This window comes from Taeniopygia guttata, chromosome 21 (genome assembly GCF_048771995.1).
Source record: "Taeniopygia guttata chromosome 21, bTaeGut7.mat, whole genome shotgun sequence".
Lineage (NCBI taxonomy): Eukaryota > Metazoa > Chordata > Aves > Passeriformes > Estrildidae > Taeniopygia > Taeniopygia guttata.
The window spans coordinates 1,885,524-1,902,667 of record NC_133046.1 but is presented as its reverse complement, the minus strand read 5'-3'; the positions used below and the strand labels follow the sequence as shown (position 1 = coordinate 1,902,667).

Here is a 17,144-nt window from a genome sequence, read left to right as displayed (position 1 = left end):
AACAGATTCTTCATACACGGATTTGGCACAGGATTTTCGCAGGCACAGAGCTCCAAACATGCACTCAAAATAAATGTCAAAACATATGATGCTGTACAGCAAAATCAGAATAAGCAGAGAATTGTGCTGAGCCAAGTATCACACAAATACGAAGATCCTTCTCATGGCAGTGACTCACAGAGCTGTGCTGTGCAAAGAGGAAAGCATAGGAAACACATTCACCTTTGTGAAGCCTAAAAAGGAAATAACTCTTCAATAAAACAGAGCCTGTAGTGATGCTGTTAAATGACAGTTTGTTAATAATGCTGCAGGCAGCCTAAAGGAACTCCTGCCCTTCCACCACAGAATTAAATCATCTGAAAAACAGGTGTAAGGTACTAAGGATACAGCAGTGGTAGAGCTGAGACTACAGAGAGATACCTGATACCCAAATATTGCCCTGTAAGTTAAAAAAGAACTTACTAAAGGAACCACCATGTGCCCAAAAAATGTCACCTGCTCCAGACACAAACCTAGACACCTACAACTCAGAGCAGAAAGCAAAGCTCAAAACAGAGCAAGAACCTCTGCAGCTCCTCCAAGGCTGTGGAAGCTTCCCCTTTCTCATCTCCATTATCTACTTGTCACACAGCATCATTCCCACCATAAAAATGTGGGATGTGGTTTATTTACAGGAGCTGCATCCCTTGACAATTCACTCCTCCAGATCCTGAAACCATGAATGAAAAATTCAACAGGTAATCAAGCATGGAGGAAGGTCCAGATGAACAACTGCATCATTCTTCACAGCAAGCAGTTTCAGGAAACCAGGGAATTTCTAAACAGAGGAGAAATAAAAATGGTATCTCATTTGAGCCAAACTAACTCCTCCTATAGCAACAGAGAAGTGCAGAGGATGTCATGAGGCTCTTAGCCAAAAAGAGAGAAGGTTCAGCAGTAAAGCCAAGCTCAAGTGACCTCCATGAAGGTGAGCCAGGGCTCACTTGCTTCTCAATGAGGTAGAAATCAGAATTTGTGACATTCAGAAAGTAATTCTGCAGCAGAGCACGGGCAGTGAAATGACAGCAAACACCTTCACTGACTCCAGCACAGCTGCACCAACTTCTCTGGGTTTATTCTGCATTTAGTCTGGCCCTTTCTGCCTCCATTCAGGCAGTCTGGAAATCCAGAAACACGGCAGAGAAAAAGCCACATGTGCCTCAGCTTCGAGCTTCCTTCCTCACACGCTCCAGGGAAAACGAAATTCCTGGCAGGAGCTCAGGCAGCCCGGCCTTACCTGCAGTACCTGTCGGGGAACAGGACAGGGAACAGCAGCTCGGCTGCTCACACCTCCAGGGTGGCCGGGAAAGCACCAGCGGAGCTGGAGCAGCAGCAGCGCCGGGTGCGGCCTCAATCCCGGCTAAAGGGGCCAGAACCACCCGGGCCAAAGGGGCCAGAACCACCCGGGCCAAAGGGGCCGGAACCACCCGGGCTAAAGCAGCCTCAATCCCGGCTAAAGGTGATGGAACTACCTGGGTTAAAGTGGCCTCAATCCCAGCTAAAGGTGCCAGAACCACCCGGGCCAAAGGGGCCAGAACCACCCGGGCTAAAGGGGCCAGAACCACCCAGGCTGAAGCGGCCTCAATCCCGGCTAAAAGTGATGGAACTACCTGGGCTAAAGCGGCCTCAATCCCGGCTAAAGGTGCCAGAACCACCCGGGCCAAAGGGGCCAGAACTACCCGGGCTAAAGCAGCCTCAATCCCGGCTAAAGGTGCCAGAACCACCCGGGCAAAAGCAGCCTCAATCCTGGCTAAAGGTGCCAGAACCACCCGGGCTAAAGCGGCCTCAATCCTGGCTAAAGGTGATGGAACTACCTGGGCTAAAGCAGCCAGAACCACCCGCGCTAAAGGGGCCGGAACCACCCGGGCCAAAGGGGCCGGAACCACCCAGGCTAAAGCAGCCTCAATCCTGGCTAAAGGTGACAGAACCACCCAAGCCAAAGGGGCCGGAACCACCCGGGCCAAAGCGGCCAGAACCACCCGGGCTAAAGCGGCCAGAACCACCCGGGCTAAAGCAGCCTCAATCCCGGCTAAAGGTGATGGAACCAGCCCGGCTAAAGCTGCCAGAACCACCCTGGCTGAAGGGGTCTCAATCCCGGCTAAAGCTGCCAGAACCACCCGGGATAAAGGGGCCGGAACCACCTCGGCTAAAGGGGCCTCAATCCTGGCGAAAGGTGATGGAACCAGCTCTGCTAAAGGTGCCAGAACCACCCAGGCTGAAAGGGCCAGAACCACCCCGGTAAAATGGCCTCAATCCCGGGCTAAAGGGGCCAAAACCACCCTGGTATAGGGGCCTCAATCCCGGCTAAAGCTGCCAGAACTACCCGGGCTGAAGGGGCCAAAACCACCCTGGTATAGGGGCCTCAATCCCGGCTAGAGGGGCCAGAACACCCGGGCTAAATGTGCCAGAACCACCCGGGCCAAAGCAGCCTCAATCCTGGCTAGAGGGGCCAGAACACCCGGGCTAAAGGTGCCAGAACCACCCGGGCTAAAGGTGCCAGAACCACCCGGGCTAAAGGTGCCAGAACCACCCCGCTATATGGGCCTCAATCCCGGCTAAAGGGGCCAGAGCCACCGCGGCTGAAGGATCAGCACCACGCCGGCTAAAGCGACCCCAATCCCGGCTAAAGGGGCCAGAACCATCCCGGTAAAAGGCCAGAACCCCCCCAGCTGTCCCATCCCGAGGGGAACACTCCCAGCGGGGAGAAGCCAGGCACGTACCTCAGCGCCGAGGCAGAGCCGAGGATCCCCGGAGCCACGAGCCCAGCGCCGCGCTCGCCGCCGTCCCTCCTCCATCCCCGGGCGGGCGGGGAGCGGGGGCGAAGCCGGGCACAGGGGGCTGCGATCCGCCCTTTGGCCGCTGTCTCCCGGTGTGGCTGTGGGAAAACACCCCTGCCCCGAGCAGGGCCGTGTGTCCGTGTGTCCCCCCGAGCCCGGCCGCGTCCCCGCCGCGCCGCTGCCGCAGCCGCAGCTCGGCCCCGGGGCCGCCCCGCCTGCGCTCCCGCGGGCAGCCGGGAGCCGTAGTTCTGCTCCGGGGCTCCGACTACAACTCCCGGGAGCCCAAGGGGAGCCCACGGGGAACCACGGGGAGCCCGAGAGGAGCACAAGGGGAGCCCCGGGCCCGTCGTGATGCGGGGAAAGGTTCGGGGCAGTGCCCGCCGTGCCCGGGCGGAGCGGCCGCGCAGGCCGCGGGAGGGATGCTCGTGGGTTTGTTGCGTGTTTAGGATCACTGAGTCCAACAACCCCTCTGTTTAGTGGGATTGGGTGTTAAAAGAGTTGGGTGTTAGGGGGAAATTCTGCCCTTTGAAGGGGGTGAGGCACTGGGAGAGTGTGAAAAATGTATATTTTATTTTCGCAAATACAGCGAAAATGAATATTATATGTGTAATGTTATAATGAATGTTACAATGTGTACAGTTACAATGAATATTGTATGTGTAATGTTAGAAAGTTACGCTGCATTAATTCTCTTAAGTAGTGTGTTAAATATAGTTTTATCTTACAACATAATGTTGAAATAGAGACTATGTATGTGAAGGTTTGTTTTTTTTTAAGGAATGAGATAATCGCTTCGAGGAACACCTATATCTTCCAGAGAAGAATTTATGGTTCTCGTATCAGAATAAGCTTAGTTTCTTCAGGCCTTGCTCAGACTCGAAGACGCCTTGGGGATTAAAGGAAACAGTTGACATACAACAGAGTTCTTGTTTTAAATAGAATGTATGCATAACCATGAAGTATGTATGAATATGCAACAGTGTATTGTTTTTAAGGGTTATTCCTTTGTTCACAGAACATGCTTTGTTCGTTTCTCTCTGTGCACCTCTATGAAAAATCCTGAGAGGGAGAGAAATGTGCTTGCCACAAAGGTCACAAAAAACATCCCAGCCCTGGAAGCGAAGCAGAGGGAAGAAGGAATCAGGCAGCAGCATCGCCCGGGGCTTGTGCAGACTGAAGAGAGCAAATCTGTGGGACAGTGGCAGGGCACAGCAGCTGTCACCCTGAGTTTTGGGGCTACAGGCTACAAAGGACCTGTCCAAAAATGAGTTTGTCACTGCCACTTGATAAAAACAGCAGGACTCGGTGTCCCTTGTCCTCTGTGTTGCGTAAAAGTGATGTTGGCCAGGCCAGCTAAACACACAAAGTGGAAAAATGTGAATTTGTGAGCATGGAATGAGGGGATTGATCTGCCTTGGTCCTGACACGGCTGCGTTTTACATCAGCCTTTGGCCAGAGGGTGAAAAGTCAGTGCTAGGGAATATTCTGGAATGTGCTCAGAGCGTGCTCTGGTGTTCCCTCCCTCAGCTTGATGTTTGCCAGGCAGATTTATGTTAATGTAGATGTAAAAATGAATTTATGTTCATGTAAATGTAAAAATGAATGCAGGGCAGTGCAGTCAACACCAGTTGTGAAGATCCGTTCATAGAGTTTTGGACTCACTCAATAAATACCAAGATAATTCAGGACTTAATTTTGCCAGTGCTTGTTCTAAGCTTGCACATCCAGGCTCTGAGTTATGTCAGGTTGGGGGGGTTTTTCCAAGCTAATCTCTTTTTAAAAAATTAAAAATTAAAAATTAAATATTTTAAAGCTGAAAATAATTAAAATTCAAGCTAATCTCTCTTTAAAAACAAAACTAAAAATTAATTGTTTAAATTTTTTTAAAAAAATCAATCTAGTCTCTCTTTTAAAAATGAAATTAAAAATAAAATTGGCTGTTTGCAACATTATCTTCTCAGACACCATCAGCCCAAAAAGCAATGGGTCAAAATGCAGCAATGAAAACACAGCTTGGATATGAAGGAAAATAGCACTGAATATTGGGGACAAATCTCTGTTTTTCCATGGCCCTGTCCCGGTTTTCCGAGGATTTCAGCAGGAATGGTTCTTTGCCCACTGGATGCCGCTGTTCCATAGAAATATTCATGGGCTTCTTTCATCAGCACCTCCTGGCAGCCGTGGAGCCACTCCAGGGTCACCAGGCTATGTGGATTTATCCTTTTTTCTTTTTTTTTTTTTTTTTGGGGGGGGAAATTGCCTTTTTTTCCCCCAAAAAGAAATCTCCTTAATATTTTGCACCTTCCAGACCTGGCACGTGGAAAACTTGGGCCACTTGATGCCTTTGTGATGTTCTTTGAAGGTGAATATTTCATGAGATCAAAATGTATTGGTGGGATAAAAATATATTGGTGATTGAGGGGAAAACAGGCTGCCCAAAATGTGTTTTCAGGATCTGTAGAGGTATAAAATATCTCTATAAAATATATTTTTAAAAATATCTATCTATCTATCTATCTATCTATCTATCTATCTATCTATCTCTCTATCTCTCCATCCCTCTATCTCTCTATCTCTATATATACATATCTATATATAAAAATATATTTTAATACATATAAAAATAAAATAAAAAATACAAAAATATAATATATAAATATAGAATATAATTGTATAATATTATATATAGTAATATAATAATAGTATATATATAGTGTATATATATAGTATATATATAGTAATAGTGTGTATATATAGTATAATAATCATAGATAATAGATCATAATATATATACATAGATAAATAGATAAATATAAATAATAGACAATAATATAGAATATAGAATATTATATTGTATATCATAAAAATAATTATATTGTATAAAACTATAAATATATTAAATATATTTATGTATATATTCTAAAATATACAAAATTATAAAATATAAAATAATTCCCCCAAGTGCATGTCCTGCTGTGCTGTTTTGCATGCTTAATACAGAAAAAAAAAATTGTTTTGGAGAATCCTCTCCTTAAAAGCAGAGCCTGGAAGAGGCAGCAGGAGCCACTGGTGTTACCTTCAGAGGCAATGACCTGGATAAAGCAGCAAGGATGAGTGTACTCCCACTTTTCAGGGAAAAACCAATGGTATTTATAGCTCAGCTCAGCCTCAGAACAAAGCAAAGTGACCTACATCCCTCCAGTGCCCAGCCTGGGAAATTAACTTTGAGGAAATTCGGTTCCACATTTTAGTTTCTCCTCTGAAGAAAATAGAACCACGACTTAATAGAATCCAAGCCCAAGAGGGATTCCTCTTTAGTCCCTCCCAGCCATTTTTAGCACTGAAAAACAACTGGAAAATGTAGCAAAAAGAAAAATTAAGGGTAGCAGGAGCAGGCAGGGACAGACCCTGATCCTGTGCCAACAGTTCTGCTCTTTGAGGGGGATTTGGAGTTCTCTCCTCTTCCTCCTGTGACTGCTCCACACATTATCTAGGGCAGGATGCCTCCAATGCTCAGCATCACTGAAAAATTAGGAAAACTGGATCAGTCTTCTGGCCTGTGCTGAGTGTCAGGTGGAAAACTGGCTGAATTCTGGGATGGCTGTGCCTAAAACCCAATGCTGTGTGGAGGAGGAGTATAACAGAGAAAAGAAACTAGTAATAAACTGCTAAACATCAAGTTTTCCCCCTGCACTCTGCCCACTTCCTCAGGGAAAAAAAGCAAAAAGAAAAAGAAAAGAAAAAAGGGAAAATTCCCATTCAATTATTTGATGTGTTTCAGTGTTGCTGACTTTGGGGTTAGAGGGTTTCAAAATCAGAGATGACTTCTCAGCCTTCCCTCCCTAATGTGATTTATTTGTTGTGCTGCAGGAGCACAGCATATTGGATCCTGCAGGGGAGGCCTGTCCACGCTGCTGTAATGAGCTGCTGCTGGTGACAGCAGGAATCTTGGCTTCTTTATTATTTTAAATTCTCAGCACTGTGTGGTGGGATGGCTTTTTACCACCCCAGAATGCTAAAGGAAAAGCCTGGGAGCAGAGCAGCAGCATCCTGCTGCATTAACAGAGCCTTCAAAATCCCAAAGTGATTCTGAAATCAGTGGGATTACCCCAGCCCTGAACCTGGGCCCAGCCCTGAACCTGAAAACAATCCTCTTTTTTTTTTTTTTCTCTGCTTTTTTTTTCTTTTATTTATTTAAGCAACCCACTCATGTATGCCAGTCAAGGCGTGTGTGGCTGTAAATGAATATTTGGCTTTTTTTGCTGGGAATTTGGGTCCTTGTGCCTCCCTGTCTGTGATGCACACACAGGATTTTATGAATAGTGCTCGTGCTGTAATTCTTGTCAGGTCCTGTCCTAAATCAGAGCTAATTTTTAAAAGTCAAACTGCACACAACAACCCCACACACAGGATTTTATGAATAGTGCTCCTGCTGTAATTCTTGTCAGGTCCTGCCTTAAATCAGAGTTAATTTTTAGAAGCGAACCTAACCCACCCTGTACTGTGCTGTTGATCCCTCAGATTTGGCTTTTCTATTTTTCAGATTCTGTGCTGATGTCTCAGGTTTTGGCTTTTCTATTTTTCACATTCTGAGCTGCTTTAGTGTGAGGCTCTGAGCTTCCCATGAGGGGATGCTGAGCTCTGCACAGAGCAGAGACAAAACAATTCCTGCTCCAGCTGGGCACCAAGGACAAATGATCCAAATCTCAGCCCAGGAGCACAAACACCGTGGGCTGGAGAGAGAAAAACAAGCAGGATGGGACTGCCTGGGCTAAAGCTGGAATGGGACAATGAACTCCAAGGTGCAAATGGAGCAGAACTGATCATTTTGTGACCAATCATCCATTTTTTGGGACCATTTTGGTTCATCTTGGGTGCAGCCCTGACTGGGCTCTTGTGCTGCCCAAGGTGGATCCACTGAGAGCCTTTTAATAAATCCCTGATTTATTTTTTAGCTCTGTCTATTCTCTGTTCCAGATCAGCCTTCACAAGGCACCTCTGTGCTCCTCAGGGTGTTTAAATGCAGGGCTAAACCTTCACTTACCCATCAATGCATCATCTGCAGAAAAGGGGCTTGAATTATTTTGCCCTAAAGGGTTTTTTTCCTTGTCTAAATGATGTAAGGGGGGCTGGGGGGGCTTCCCACGAGGTTTGTTATTGAGTGTTATGTAAGAAACAGAGCTGGAGCTCCTTGAGGTTGACTTTGCAGGCAGAGCTGGCTGGAAGGAGTGGGTTTGTGCAGGGGAATTGGCTGCTGTGCCTCCAGCCAGGGGATCTGGGAGAGTCACAGGCACTCCTGCAGATTTTATCTCCCCACACAGCCCCTGGGATCACACAGGGAGGAAAATCAACAATGTGTCTCAAGACTTGGGGGCTGCTCAGACAGGAAAATACAGGCAGTAGCAACCCAGTCAATCTAATACTTTTTGTGTTTAGAGATCTTTCTGTAATTAGCTTATTGTCAGCGTGATTGTTGGCCACAGCAGAGTTTTTGACAGGTTAATTTAGCAGAACAAGAGCTGATTTCCATTTTTATGGCTTTGTGTTATTCTCCTTATCAAAGTCTTGCTGCTAAAGACATCCACTCCTGCCAGCTGGAGGTGGATCCCTGGAAGGAGCTGCTGAATCCACCTTAGGAAGATTCCCAGATCCTCTCATCACTTTTGAATTCAGATGTAAACCTCAAACCCCACATCTCTCTGGCAAAACCTTTCGGACCGTGTTCCCATTATCCATGTGCAGGAAAATGCTGAATGGGATTTTCAGAACCCAAATGCGTGGTTCAGGAAAGTTTATTCTATTTAAAACCAGCAATGATTAAGCAATGTCTAAAATCTCACCCTAAATCTGCCGATGGCTACAGTTAACACACAGTGACAAAGCAGAGATGAACGAAGCTCTTGGCTTATGGGGGTGTTAAAAATCAGACTGAAATCTCCCTGGCTGACTCCTTATGTTAGAAATGCCAGCTTGAGGTGCTCAGAAATGATCTTTCCAGCTTGATGTGTCACGGATATCTGCAGAACATGAAGTCAGCCAAAGCAGCCCTGTGTCCAAGTGACGAGGCTGGCTGATCCCACAGAATGCTTGTGCAGGCATGAAGCTTCCCTGGAAAAACACTGGAGTGAGCTCATGAGGAATTCTCATCTCTCTGCCATGCCCAGGAGCCACAGGGAGCAGCAGAACATCCTGGAGGAGGGACCAGCACAGATCTGCTGCTGAGTGTTCTGTGTCAGCTCCACGCTGCTGCTGCCTTCTCCTCCCACCATCAGCTGCTCAGGCTCCAGCCTGATTAACAGCAATTAAAATGTTCTTTATTTGCCCCGGAAATTCCCCCCACAACAACACGCTGACTAATGGCACTTCACCCACAGCAGGGAAAATAATATAATTATTATATGAATTGTAATTTCTGGAGGTCTGCACCTCCAGAGTCCTGCCTGGTGATGGTGTGAGGAACTCCTGGATGACCCAGGATGGTGGGGCTGAGGCAGACTTTGTGTCTGTCCTAAAAGGGGGTGATGCTGGAACCCCAAGAGAGGCAGAAACAGCAAAATCAGCCAAAAATCCCTTTGCTATTGTTTGCTATTGTTTTCTGGCACACTGCATTTTTATTACCTTTGGAATAAACTGGAATAAACTCTGGAATGTTCCTTGGCTCTAATAAAAATGTCTGAACCTTGGAAAGGCAGTAAAAGCAAACAGGCAATGGAGTCACAGGCTCTGGGTGTACTGTGATGCATTTGCTAAGCACAATATGTTCCTTGCTCCTTCTTGTTTGGTTTCATCCCTCTGAAACCAACTTTTATTGTTTTTTGATTAAAAACTAACTCAAATCACAGACTGGTCCAGGACTCAAAGCAAGGGAAAGTCCCAGTCCAAGCTATAAAAGATGAGGTGGAACTAAAAGGCAAAGTTGGGGTTTTTGTCCCAGAGGATCTAAGATTCACATGGTGGAAGTTTTTTGCACTGTAAATTCTTGGAGAAAACACTATTTTTTGAAAGAATAAAGAGTTTCTCTCAGAATACTGAGAGCTGAAGTTTTTTGCACTGTAAATTCTTGAAGAAAACACTATTTTTTGAAAGAATAAAGAGTTTCTCTCAGAATACTGAGAGCTGAAGTTTTTTGCACTGTAAATTCTTGAAGAAAACACTATTTTTTGAAAGAATAAAGAGTTTCTCTCAGAATACTTTGACTCTGGGAGCTGATATTTTAAACTACCAAATAACTGCCCAAATATCCAGACATTCAGTAATTGTGGATCTCCTTGTGCTCCAGTTTCTATGAAATGCTCATCTAGACGATGAGTTTTACCTTGTAACTCAGAAAATCCAATGTTTCTGCCTCATTTTGCTCCCCCCACTCTCCTTCTCCTGTATCTCAGAGTTTGCTGAGGGTTCTGGGATCTCAAATCCTCAGTTTTAGGCACAGCACAGATGACTCAAAGGACATCTGTAGGATTGGGGAAGAGAACTCAGAGCACTGAGCCAACATGTCATCGTGAGATGAAAAATAATTTCAACAACACATCCTGAAAAATGGTCCCATCAGTTCCCCAGGGCTGCCTCTAATGAATTCTAATTAGAAGCTGTCACTTCTTGTTATGGGAAGACAGGAATGCTTCAGCTCTCCCACCCCTTAACCTTGGAGACACCGAGGTGAGATCTGTCCCCGGGAATGGTTACATTTTAGGGCATTTTTGCTCTTGGAGGAAATGAATTGGGAATTTCTGTGTGGGAAAAGGCAGCCAGCTCCAGGAGTGCTGGTTCCTCTCATGCTCTGAATCCATGCACAGCAAGGTGCTCACTTTGAGCACTTTCAAACATTTGTGCCTGTCATTTCTCAGCCTCTGGACTCCTGCCTCAAACTCCTCCAGCCCTGCTCACCCCATTCCCTCCCACATTTGTGCACTGGATTCCCAGAGTGGGATTCCCTAAAAGGCAGATCCAGACCCCATAAAGGCTTTAGGGTGAGTGTCCAGTGTGAAATGTGGCACATTTATAAATCTGCAACCCCTAAACAATGCAGCCTCCTCCCAGCACATTCCTTCCATCCATCCATCCATCCATCCATCCATCCATTGGTTTCTTGACAGAATTTACATAACCTGGCTGAAAACACTCCCACAGCAGATTAAATCCTGCTATGGAATCCAAAGCTCTGATTAAAAGGCTGGAGCTTTCCAGCACTGCACTGCTTGCACAGATGGTTAATACTCACAGAAAGTGGCATTTTCTTTACAAGTCCATACACCCCGAGCTTTCCCATGGGAATTGCTTGTTCTGTTCAGATTATTATTTTAAAGCTGTCATCAGATGTGATCACCCACTGGATTAGAGGGAGCAAAGGGAGATGATCAGATTAATCCCCGAGCCTCAAAGCATTTTGAGTTGGGTTTGGAGGGAGCTGTCACCTATGGTCAATTTGTTTAGTTCAGGGGTTTCTCCTCTGTGTCTTCCTAAAAATACTCGTGCAGACCTTGAGAGATGTGGGATGTTGTGGGGATTTGTATGAGGAAGAATCCTCTGAATCATTTAAATATTGGTAATGTACAAACATGAAGCAAAGCCTTTGGCTCTCACTGGCCTTAGATCTGGTGCAGAAATATGGAGTTAAATCTAAACCTGAGTTTATTGCAGGAGTAAAGTTATTTGTTACAAAAGTAAAGTGCCTGCTCACAGACATTCTGTCAATCAAATCTTTCTCAGATAAACATTCCCTAATCCAGATTTTAACCTTTTCCAGACTCCTCTCTGTCACAAACCTCAAAACTCCCAGTGTTTCTCAGGCAGGAATCAGCACATGAGGAAGTAATTAATGAGTGCAGGAGAGGGAAAAAAAAAAAAGAAAAAAGAAAAAAAAAAGAATGTGCTGAATAGAGGCAAAATTGAGGCTGAAACTCCTCATCCCACAGGCTGCCTGCTCAGGGCTCAGGATGCAGACAGGACATTCCAGCTCCTGACAAACAGCCTGAAGAGGTGCTGGAGCATTCAGCAACCCCCAGGGCTGGGCATTTGTGTAAAGACACAGTTGGGCAGTAAATCTGTCTGGAACAGTGGAGTGTCTAGGACTGAATATCTGGGAATAGGAATGAGGTTATCCCTGGTCCTACACACACTCAATCCATGGCAGACAAATGCTGCCATGAAACATCCCATCAGTGCTGCTCTGCTTTTCAGAACGAGCTCCACTAATCAGTTAATTCATTAAGGAAAGCCTATAATGTTTAGTGGAAGCTGTATCAGAGCCAAATCACCCCATTTCCAGCAGGCTGAGCCTCACCCAAGGTCTGGCAGAACAAATCCACCAAATCCATTTGAAATGCTTGGAGGGGGAAAAAAAAATCCTACCGTAAAAACATTACTTGGGATAAATCCTAACCTTACAGGAACACTGTGCCTCATTTTTCCCGATGACAAATGGGGGTGACACAAGTGCCACTCAACCAATTCTCAGCAGTGCTGTAAAGCTCATTTGATTAACATTTATGAAACCACCACGTGTGACTCTTAGAGGGGAATTGCTGCTGAAGAAGTGTTGTGATTGTTGCTTATTCCCCAGGTGCCTGAAAGAGGGAACTTGGCAGAATTCCAGAAGAAATATCCTTGTGAGCTCAGATAAAAGCTCTGACAGTCAGAGAAGATTCACTGCAAACCTGGGGGTCTGAGATCTGAGCTCAGAACTCAGGCAAGGCTCTAGGAGCTTTGTCTGTCCTATGAGGTACAAAATCATGGAATGGTTTGGGTTGGAAGGGACCTTTAAAGGTCTCCATGTGCATCACCCACCTGGGTAAAACCAGCTGGGCTCTGCCAGAAGAGACGAGCCCGCATGGAGGGCATGTCCAGGGCATGGAACCCCCAATCCCTGGGAGTGTCCCAGGCCTTGGAGCAACCGGGGGTAGTGGAAGATGTCCCTACCCACGGCAGGGATGAGCTTTAAGGTCCCTTCCAACGCAAACCACTGGGAAAAAGCCCAAATTCCCACCTTTCCCCTGCTGCCTCCCTCCTGCCTTTATCAGCTCCTATTTTCCCGAGGAGAAACCACAGCTTTTTAGGAGCTTTTAAAGAACTCGTGCAAGGATGCTCTCCCGGTCCATCCATCCCCGTGTCCCTCATCCCTCTCCCGTTAGCAGCAGGTGCCGGAGCGGGGAAGGGACCGCACGGCCGAGGGGCTCCGGGGGATGCCGGTTCCCGGCCGTGCCTGCCCCGGGCGGGGCAGGGCTAGGGACTCGGGTGTCCCCTCGGTTCCCCCCGGTCCCCCTCTGTGTCCCCCGGTCCCCGCAGCCCCTCCCGCCGCCGAGGGCGGACTCTCCGCCGCCGCAGCCCGGATACCGCCGCGTTCCTGGCCGCTCTCCCGGCCCCGCTGCCGCCGCTTCCTCCGGGATCTGCCGGCGGGGGAAGCCGCGGGGAGGGGGCCCAAGGGCTTCTCCTCCTCTCGCTGGGTTATTTTTTCCGGTGGTTGCTCCAGCGGGGGAGGTGGGATGAGCCAAAGGCGGCGGTACCCCCTTCCTGCCCCCCCATCTCCGCCGCAGCACATGGGAAGCAAAAGTTTTCCTCCTCCTCCTCCTCCTCCTCCTCCTCCTCCTCCTCCTGCTGCTGCTGCTGCTGCTGCTGCTGCTCGGTGCCCTCGGCCCGGAGCCCCGCTGGCCGCCCCCGAGGATGCTCGGGCTCCGCTCGGGCCCCGATGTCCCGGCGGGCAGGGAGGGGTAGAGCCGGGCAGGAGCCCCCGCAGGGCCGGGGGCAGCGGAGCCGAACCTGCCCGCGCATCTTCCGCGGGGATCCGCGGGTTGGAGGGGAAAAGCGGCTGCTGGGCGAGAAGAAGCCGATGCTTTAGCAGCGCTGCATCCCCGCCATGGGCACCGGGATGTGCTCCAGGAGGCAGAAGGGGCTGCTGCAGACCGCCTTCTGCCTGCTCACCCTGGCCTGCCTGGCCTCCGGAGTGTTCCTCTACAGCCACTTGCGGCAGGAGGTGCGGGGCGCCGAGGCGCTGGCGCAGAAATACAAACAGCAGCAAGAAGCGCTGTCAGCACAGCTCCAAGGTGAGTGTCCGCTCCGGGGGCTCTGCACACCCTGCCCCGATTCTCTCCCTCCCGGCCCTGCTCAGCTCCTGGCTCTGAAGATGCTGGTTCCTTCCCTGCTTCCTTTCCTGCTGTTTGGACGCCAGGAATTAGAGCAGCCTGGAGTCTGAGTTAGCAAAGGGGGGTCGGAGCTGGATCCAATTCTTCTCCCTTTAAGCCCCGTCACGCCAAATGCGAGGCAGGAAAAACGCAGGGCAGGCTCTGAGATGCTGCTTCGCTCTTTGTGCCCCGAGTGGGAGTGAGCAGAGAGGGAAGGGATCTTTCCCCAAAGTTTGGGCACGCTCCGCTGCTGCCCGCTGCCTCTGCAAGGCGATAAACCCATCCTCGTTCTCCAGAGGTTGCTCCGGCACTAAAAAAGTCCTGGATTTAAAAAGTCCTGCCAGCATTTTGAGGCTGATGGATGCTGCAGGTTTTTAGCTCCCTAAAACAAGAGGAAGAAGAGGAGGAGGAGGAGGAAGAATTGGCTTTTCTGATGTCGCTGACAAACCCACCTCGTTCTCGAGAGATTGATCCGGGATTTAAAAAGTCGTGCCAGTTTTTTGGGGCTGATGGATGCTGCAGGTTTTTAGGTCCCTAAAACAAGGGGAGGAAGACGAGGAGGAGGATGAGGAGGAGGAAGAACTGGCTTTTCTGATCCCGTTGCTCAGCGCTTGGTTCTCCTGGCAAGAGCTGCCGGAGAACGGAAGGCAAACACAGCGTGTGGATTCCTCCTCCCCCTCTCTCCCCTCATTTGTCCTCCTTACATAAATGCCTCCCTGTGGGAAAATGGGATTTTAGCCCTCGGGGAGCTGCCGGCAGGGAAGGCTGAGGACACGCGGTTACTCCACCGCTGAACTCTTATCTCCTTTTCCAGCCCATCATCCCAGCCCCGCTGGATGTGCCAAGGCCACGTTTCCAGCAGCTGGCACAGGGTTTGGAGTCTCTGGAGGGATTTGCTGAGCTCCCCGCGGAGGAGAGGTTTGGTGGGAATGCCCTCGGGGCAGGCAGCACTCGGGTGTGTAACGGGCTGTCCCTGGAATGCCCACAGAATGAATCCATGTGGCCAAAAATTGTTCTACTCAAGGTCAAGAGATTATTTAACCCATTTCCCCCCACTCCTAAAAAGTCAGTTTAGATCACAGTGTTTATATGGGAGCTCTTCCCCAGCTAAAATCAAATACAGGGAGTTCTGTCATGACCTTTGTGGACACATCCAGGAATGTTCTTCCTACAGCCCGTCTTGCTGGGGCATTGTACAGATCTGTGGTTCAACATTTGAGGCTTTTAGGGTTAAATCTTCTCCTGGTGTCTCTGAGCTGCAAATGGAGCATCCCACCAGGGCTGCTGGTGCCCAGGGCTGTGTGTTCTGTTTGCACAGTGTGGGGGGTGTGTGTGTGTTCCTCTCCAGGAAACAAAACCCAACCAGCCTTGGGAATGGATCTAATTAATGTGTGTTCAGTGCTGCTGTCTCATGGTTTGGTTCCATTTTTCCTACACCTACAGCTCAGTCCCAGCCACGATTCCCGCCTGCAGCCCGGGTTTGGGATGTGCAGAGCTCAGCAGGGCAGAAGTTAACCCACTTTCCTCCCTGGTGTGCCAGCACCTCTTGCTCCTCTGGCAGAGAGGGGCTGCTTCTCCAGAGGGTGACAGCAGCAGCCTCAGGGAACCCCAGTTTTAGGAACTACAGCCCAACAACTGAGCTGAGCTCATATTTTTTCCACCCAAACGTGTGAATTGCAGAGCTGCAGCCTGTTGCTGGAATTCCTAACCCCTGTCAGTCCTCCCATTCCTAAATACAGTTGTTACCATGGCTACCGTTTTTTATTTTGAGAAGACACTCGCTTGTCCAACAATTATAACAAAGGCAAGGCGCTTTTGGGGTTTGGCTGCTGGGGGAAGCCTGGCAAGGGGCAGGTGGGGGAGATGCTGTGGGAGGCTGGCACATCTGGCTCTGGTGCTGTGGCTTCCTGCAGCGCTCTGGGGACACATCTGGGGCTCTGTCCCTGCACTTGTTGCATGACTTTAAATCCTTTGTGCCCTTCTGCACCTGGCCCTGCCTTTTCAGCCAAGGGATTTTATTGTTTCAGCAGCTCCTTTGGCAGCAGGTGAGGCTCTCTTTGAGCCGAGTTCTGGCTGGATTCCAGCTGGATTTACACACTGACCACCTTCCATTCTCTGCTGTAAAAGCAAATTGTTCAAGACTTCCTGGCTCCCTGGCCTCTGAACTGCGCCGTGCCAGTTTGGTCAGATGAGCTCTGCTGTGTCTCAGCACAAAAATGAGGGAAGAATCATGGAATTTTGGATTGTCCTGAGCTGGGAGGGACCCACTGGGATCATCCAAGTGCATCTCCTGGCCCTGAACACCCCCAGGAGCTGAGATACTGCTGAATCCCTGCTCTGTGGGAAGATAAACCCTCCCTGTTTTCTTTTCCCGGAGCGTCTGTGGATGAGATGCTGGAGAAGGGGAATCACTTCCAGGCTGCTCCTCTGTGGGTGAATGGCAGCCTGGGACAGAAAAATATCTGATTTTTTAAATGGTGGGAAAAATATCTAATTTTTTTATGGGGGGGAAAAATATCTGAATTTTAATGGTGGGGAAAATATCTGATTTTTTTTAATGGTGGGGAAAATATCTAAAATTTTTTAATGGTGAAAAAAAATCTGATTTTTTTAATGGTGGGGAAAAGATGTGTTTTTTTTAATGGTGGGAAAAATATCCGAATTATTTTTAATGGTGGGGGAAATATCTGAAATTTTTTTAATAGTAAGGAAAAATATCTGATTTTTTTAATGGTAGGAAAAAGGTCTAGATTTTTTTTTTTTTTTTAACGGTGGAAAAATATCTATGGGGAAAAGATATGTGGGGATAAATTGGAGTTTATCATGCTCTGCCTCTCTCTGCCCCCACAGTGGTGTATGAGCACCGGTCCAGGCTGGAGAGATCCCTGCAGAAGGAGAGGGGGGAGCACAAGAAGACGAAGGAAGGTGAGTCCCCAGCTGTCCCCAAAGCCCCAGCTGTCCCCAAAGCCCCAGATGTCCCCAAAGCCCCAGCTGTCCCCAAAGTCTCTCCTGACCCAGTGTGGCTGTCTGGTTGTCCCTGAGTGCAATTTGGGAGCAGTGCAGTGATGAACTCATGGGTTTGTGTCTCACAGCACCTTTTCCAAACTCACTCTTCTCCGGGTCTGGGTGTTGGGATGACCCCAAGAGTGTAAAAGTCCTTTTTTTCCCAGCCCTGCAGCCAAAGGAGTCTGAATGTGCAGGATCAGCTTCT

General features: G+C 48.4%; 2 protein-coding genes and 2 long non-coding RNA genes across 14 annotated transcripts in view; 2 read left to right on the top strand and 2 right to left on the bottom strand.

The window, feature by feature from the left end:
* Window positions 1-3,004, bottom strand: part of MIB2 (MIB E3 ubiquitin protein ligase 2) — a 44,594-nt gene extending 41,590 nt beyond the window's left edge. For 2 of the 3 annotated variants that reach the window (XM_030289134.4, XM_030289135.4), the window contains exon 1: window positions 2,760-3,001. The gene's annotated coding sequence lies outside the window, so the exon portion shown is untranslated. Of the gene's footprint in view, window positions 1-2,759 lie in introns of all 3 variants that reach the window. The other variant, XM_072917348.1, reaches the window with a different exon arrangement.
* Window positions 3,005-3,076: 72 nt separating this feature from the next.
* On the top strand, window positions 3,077-5,668 carry LOC140680412 (uncharacterized). 3 transcript variants are annotated; one of them, XR_012051670.1, is made up of 2 exons: window positions 3,077-3,179; window positions 3,594-5,668. It is a non-coding gene; the product is annotated as an uncharacterized lncRNA (long non-coding RNA). The 3 variants fall into 3 exon arrangements; XR_012051671.1 differs by having other exon boundaries at window positions 3,139-3,249; XR_012051672.1 differs by having other exon boundaries at window positions 3,151-3,245.
* A 2,924-nt stretch (window positions 5,669-8,592) lies between these two features.
* On the bottom strand, window positions 8,593-14,613 carry LOC116809193 (uncharacterized). Of its 2 annotated transcripts, none has more exons than XR_012051675.1 (3): window positions 14,386-14,613; window positions 11,038-11,145; window positions 8,593-9,005 (listed from the first exon to the last, which is right to left on the bottom strand). It is a non-coding gene; the product is annotated as an uncharacterized lncRNA (long non-coding RNA). The 2 variants fall into 2 exon arrangements; XR_012051674.1 differs by having other exon boundaries at window positions 8,593-8,924; window positions 14,386-14,608.
* Window positions 13,195-17,144, top strand: part of LOC105758753 (uncharacterized) — a 26,186-nt gene continuing 22,236 nt past the window's right edge. For 2 of the 6 annotated variants that reach the window (XM_072917358.1, XM_041720416.2), the window contains exons 1-2: window positions 13,196-13,855; window positions 16,784-16,858. In XM_072917358.1, coding sequence (XP_072773459.1) covers window positions 13,669-13,855; window positions 16,784-16,858 — 262 coding nt within the window. In that variant the 5' untranslated portion in view covers window positions 13,196-13,668. Of the gene's footprint in view, window positions 13,856-16,304; window positions 16,411-16,783; window positions 16,859-17,144 lie in introns of those variants that run through there. The other 4 variants (XM_041720417.2, XM_030289401.4, XM_030289399.4 and 1 more) reach the window with 4 other exon arrangements.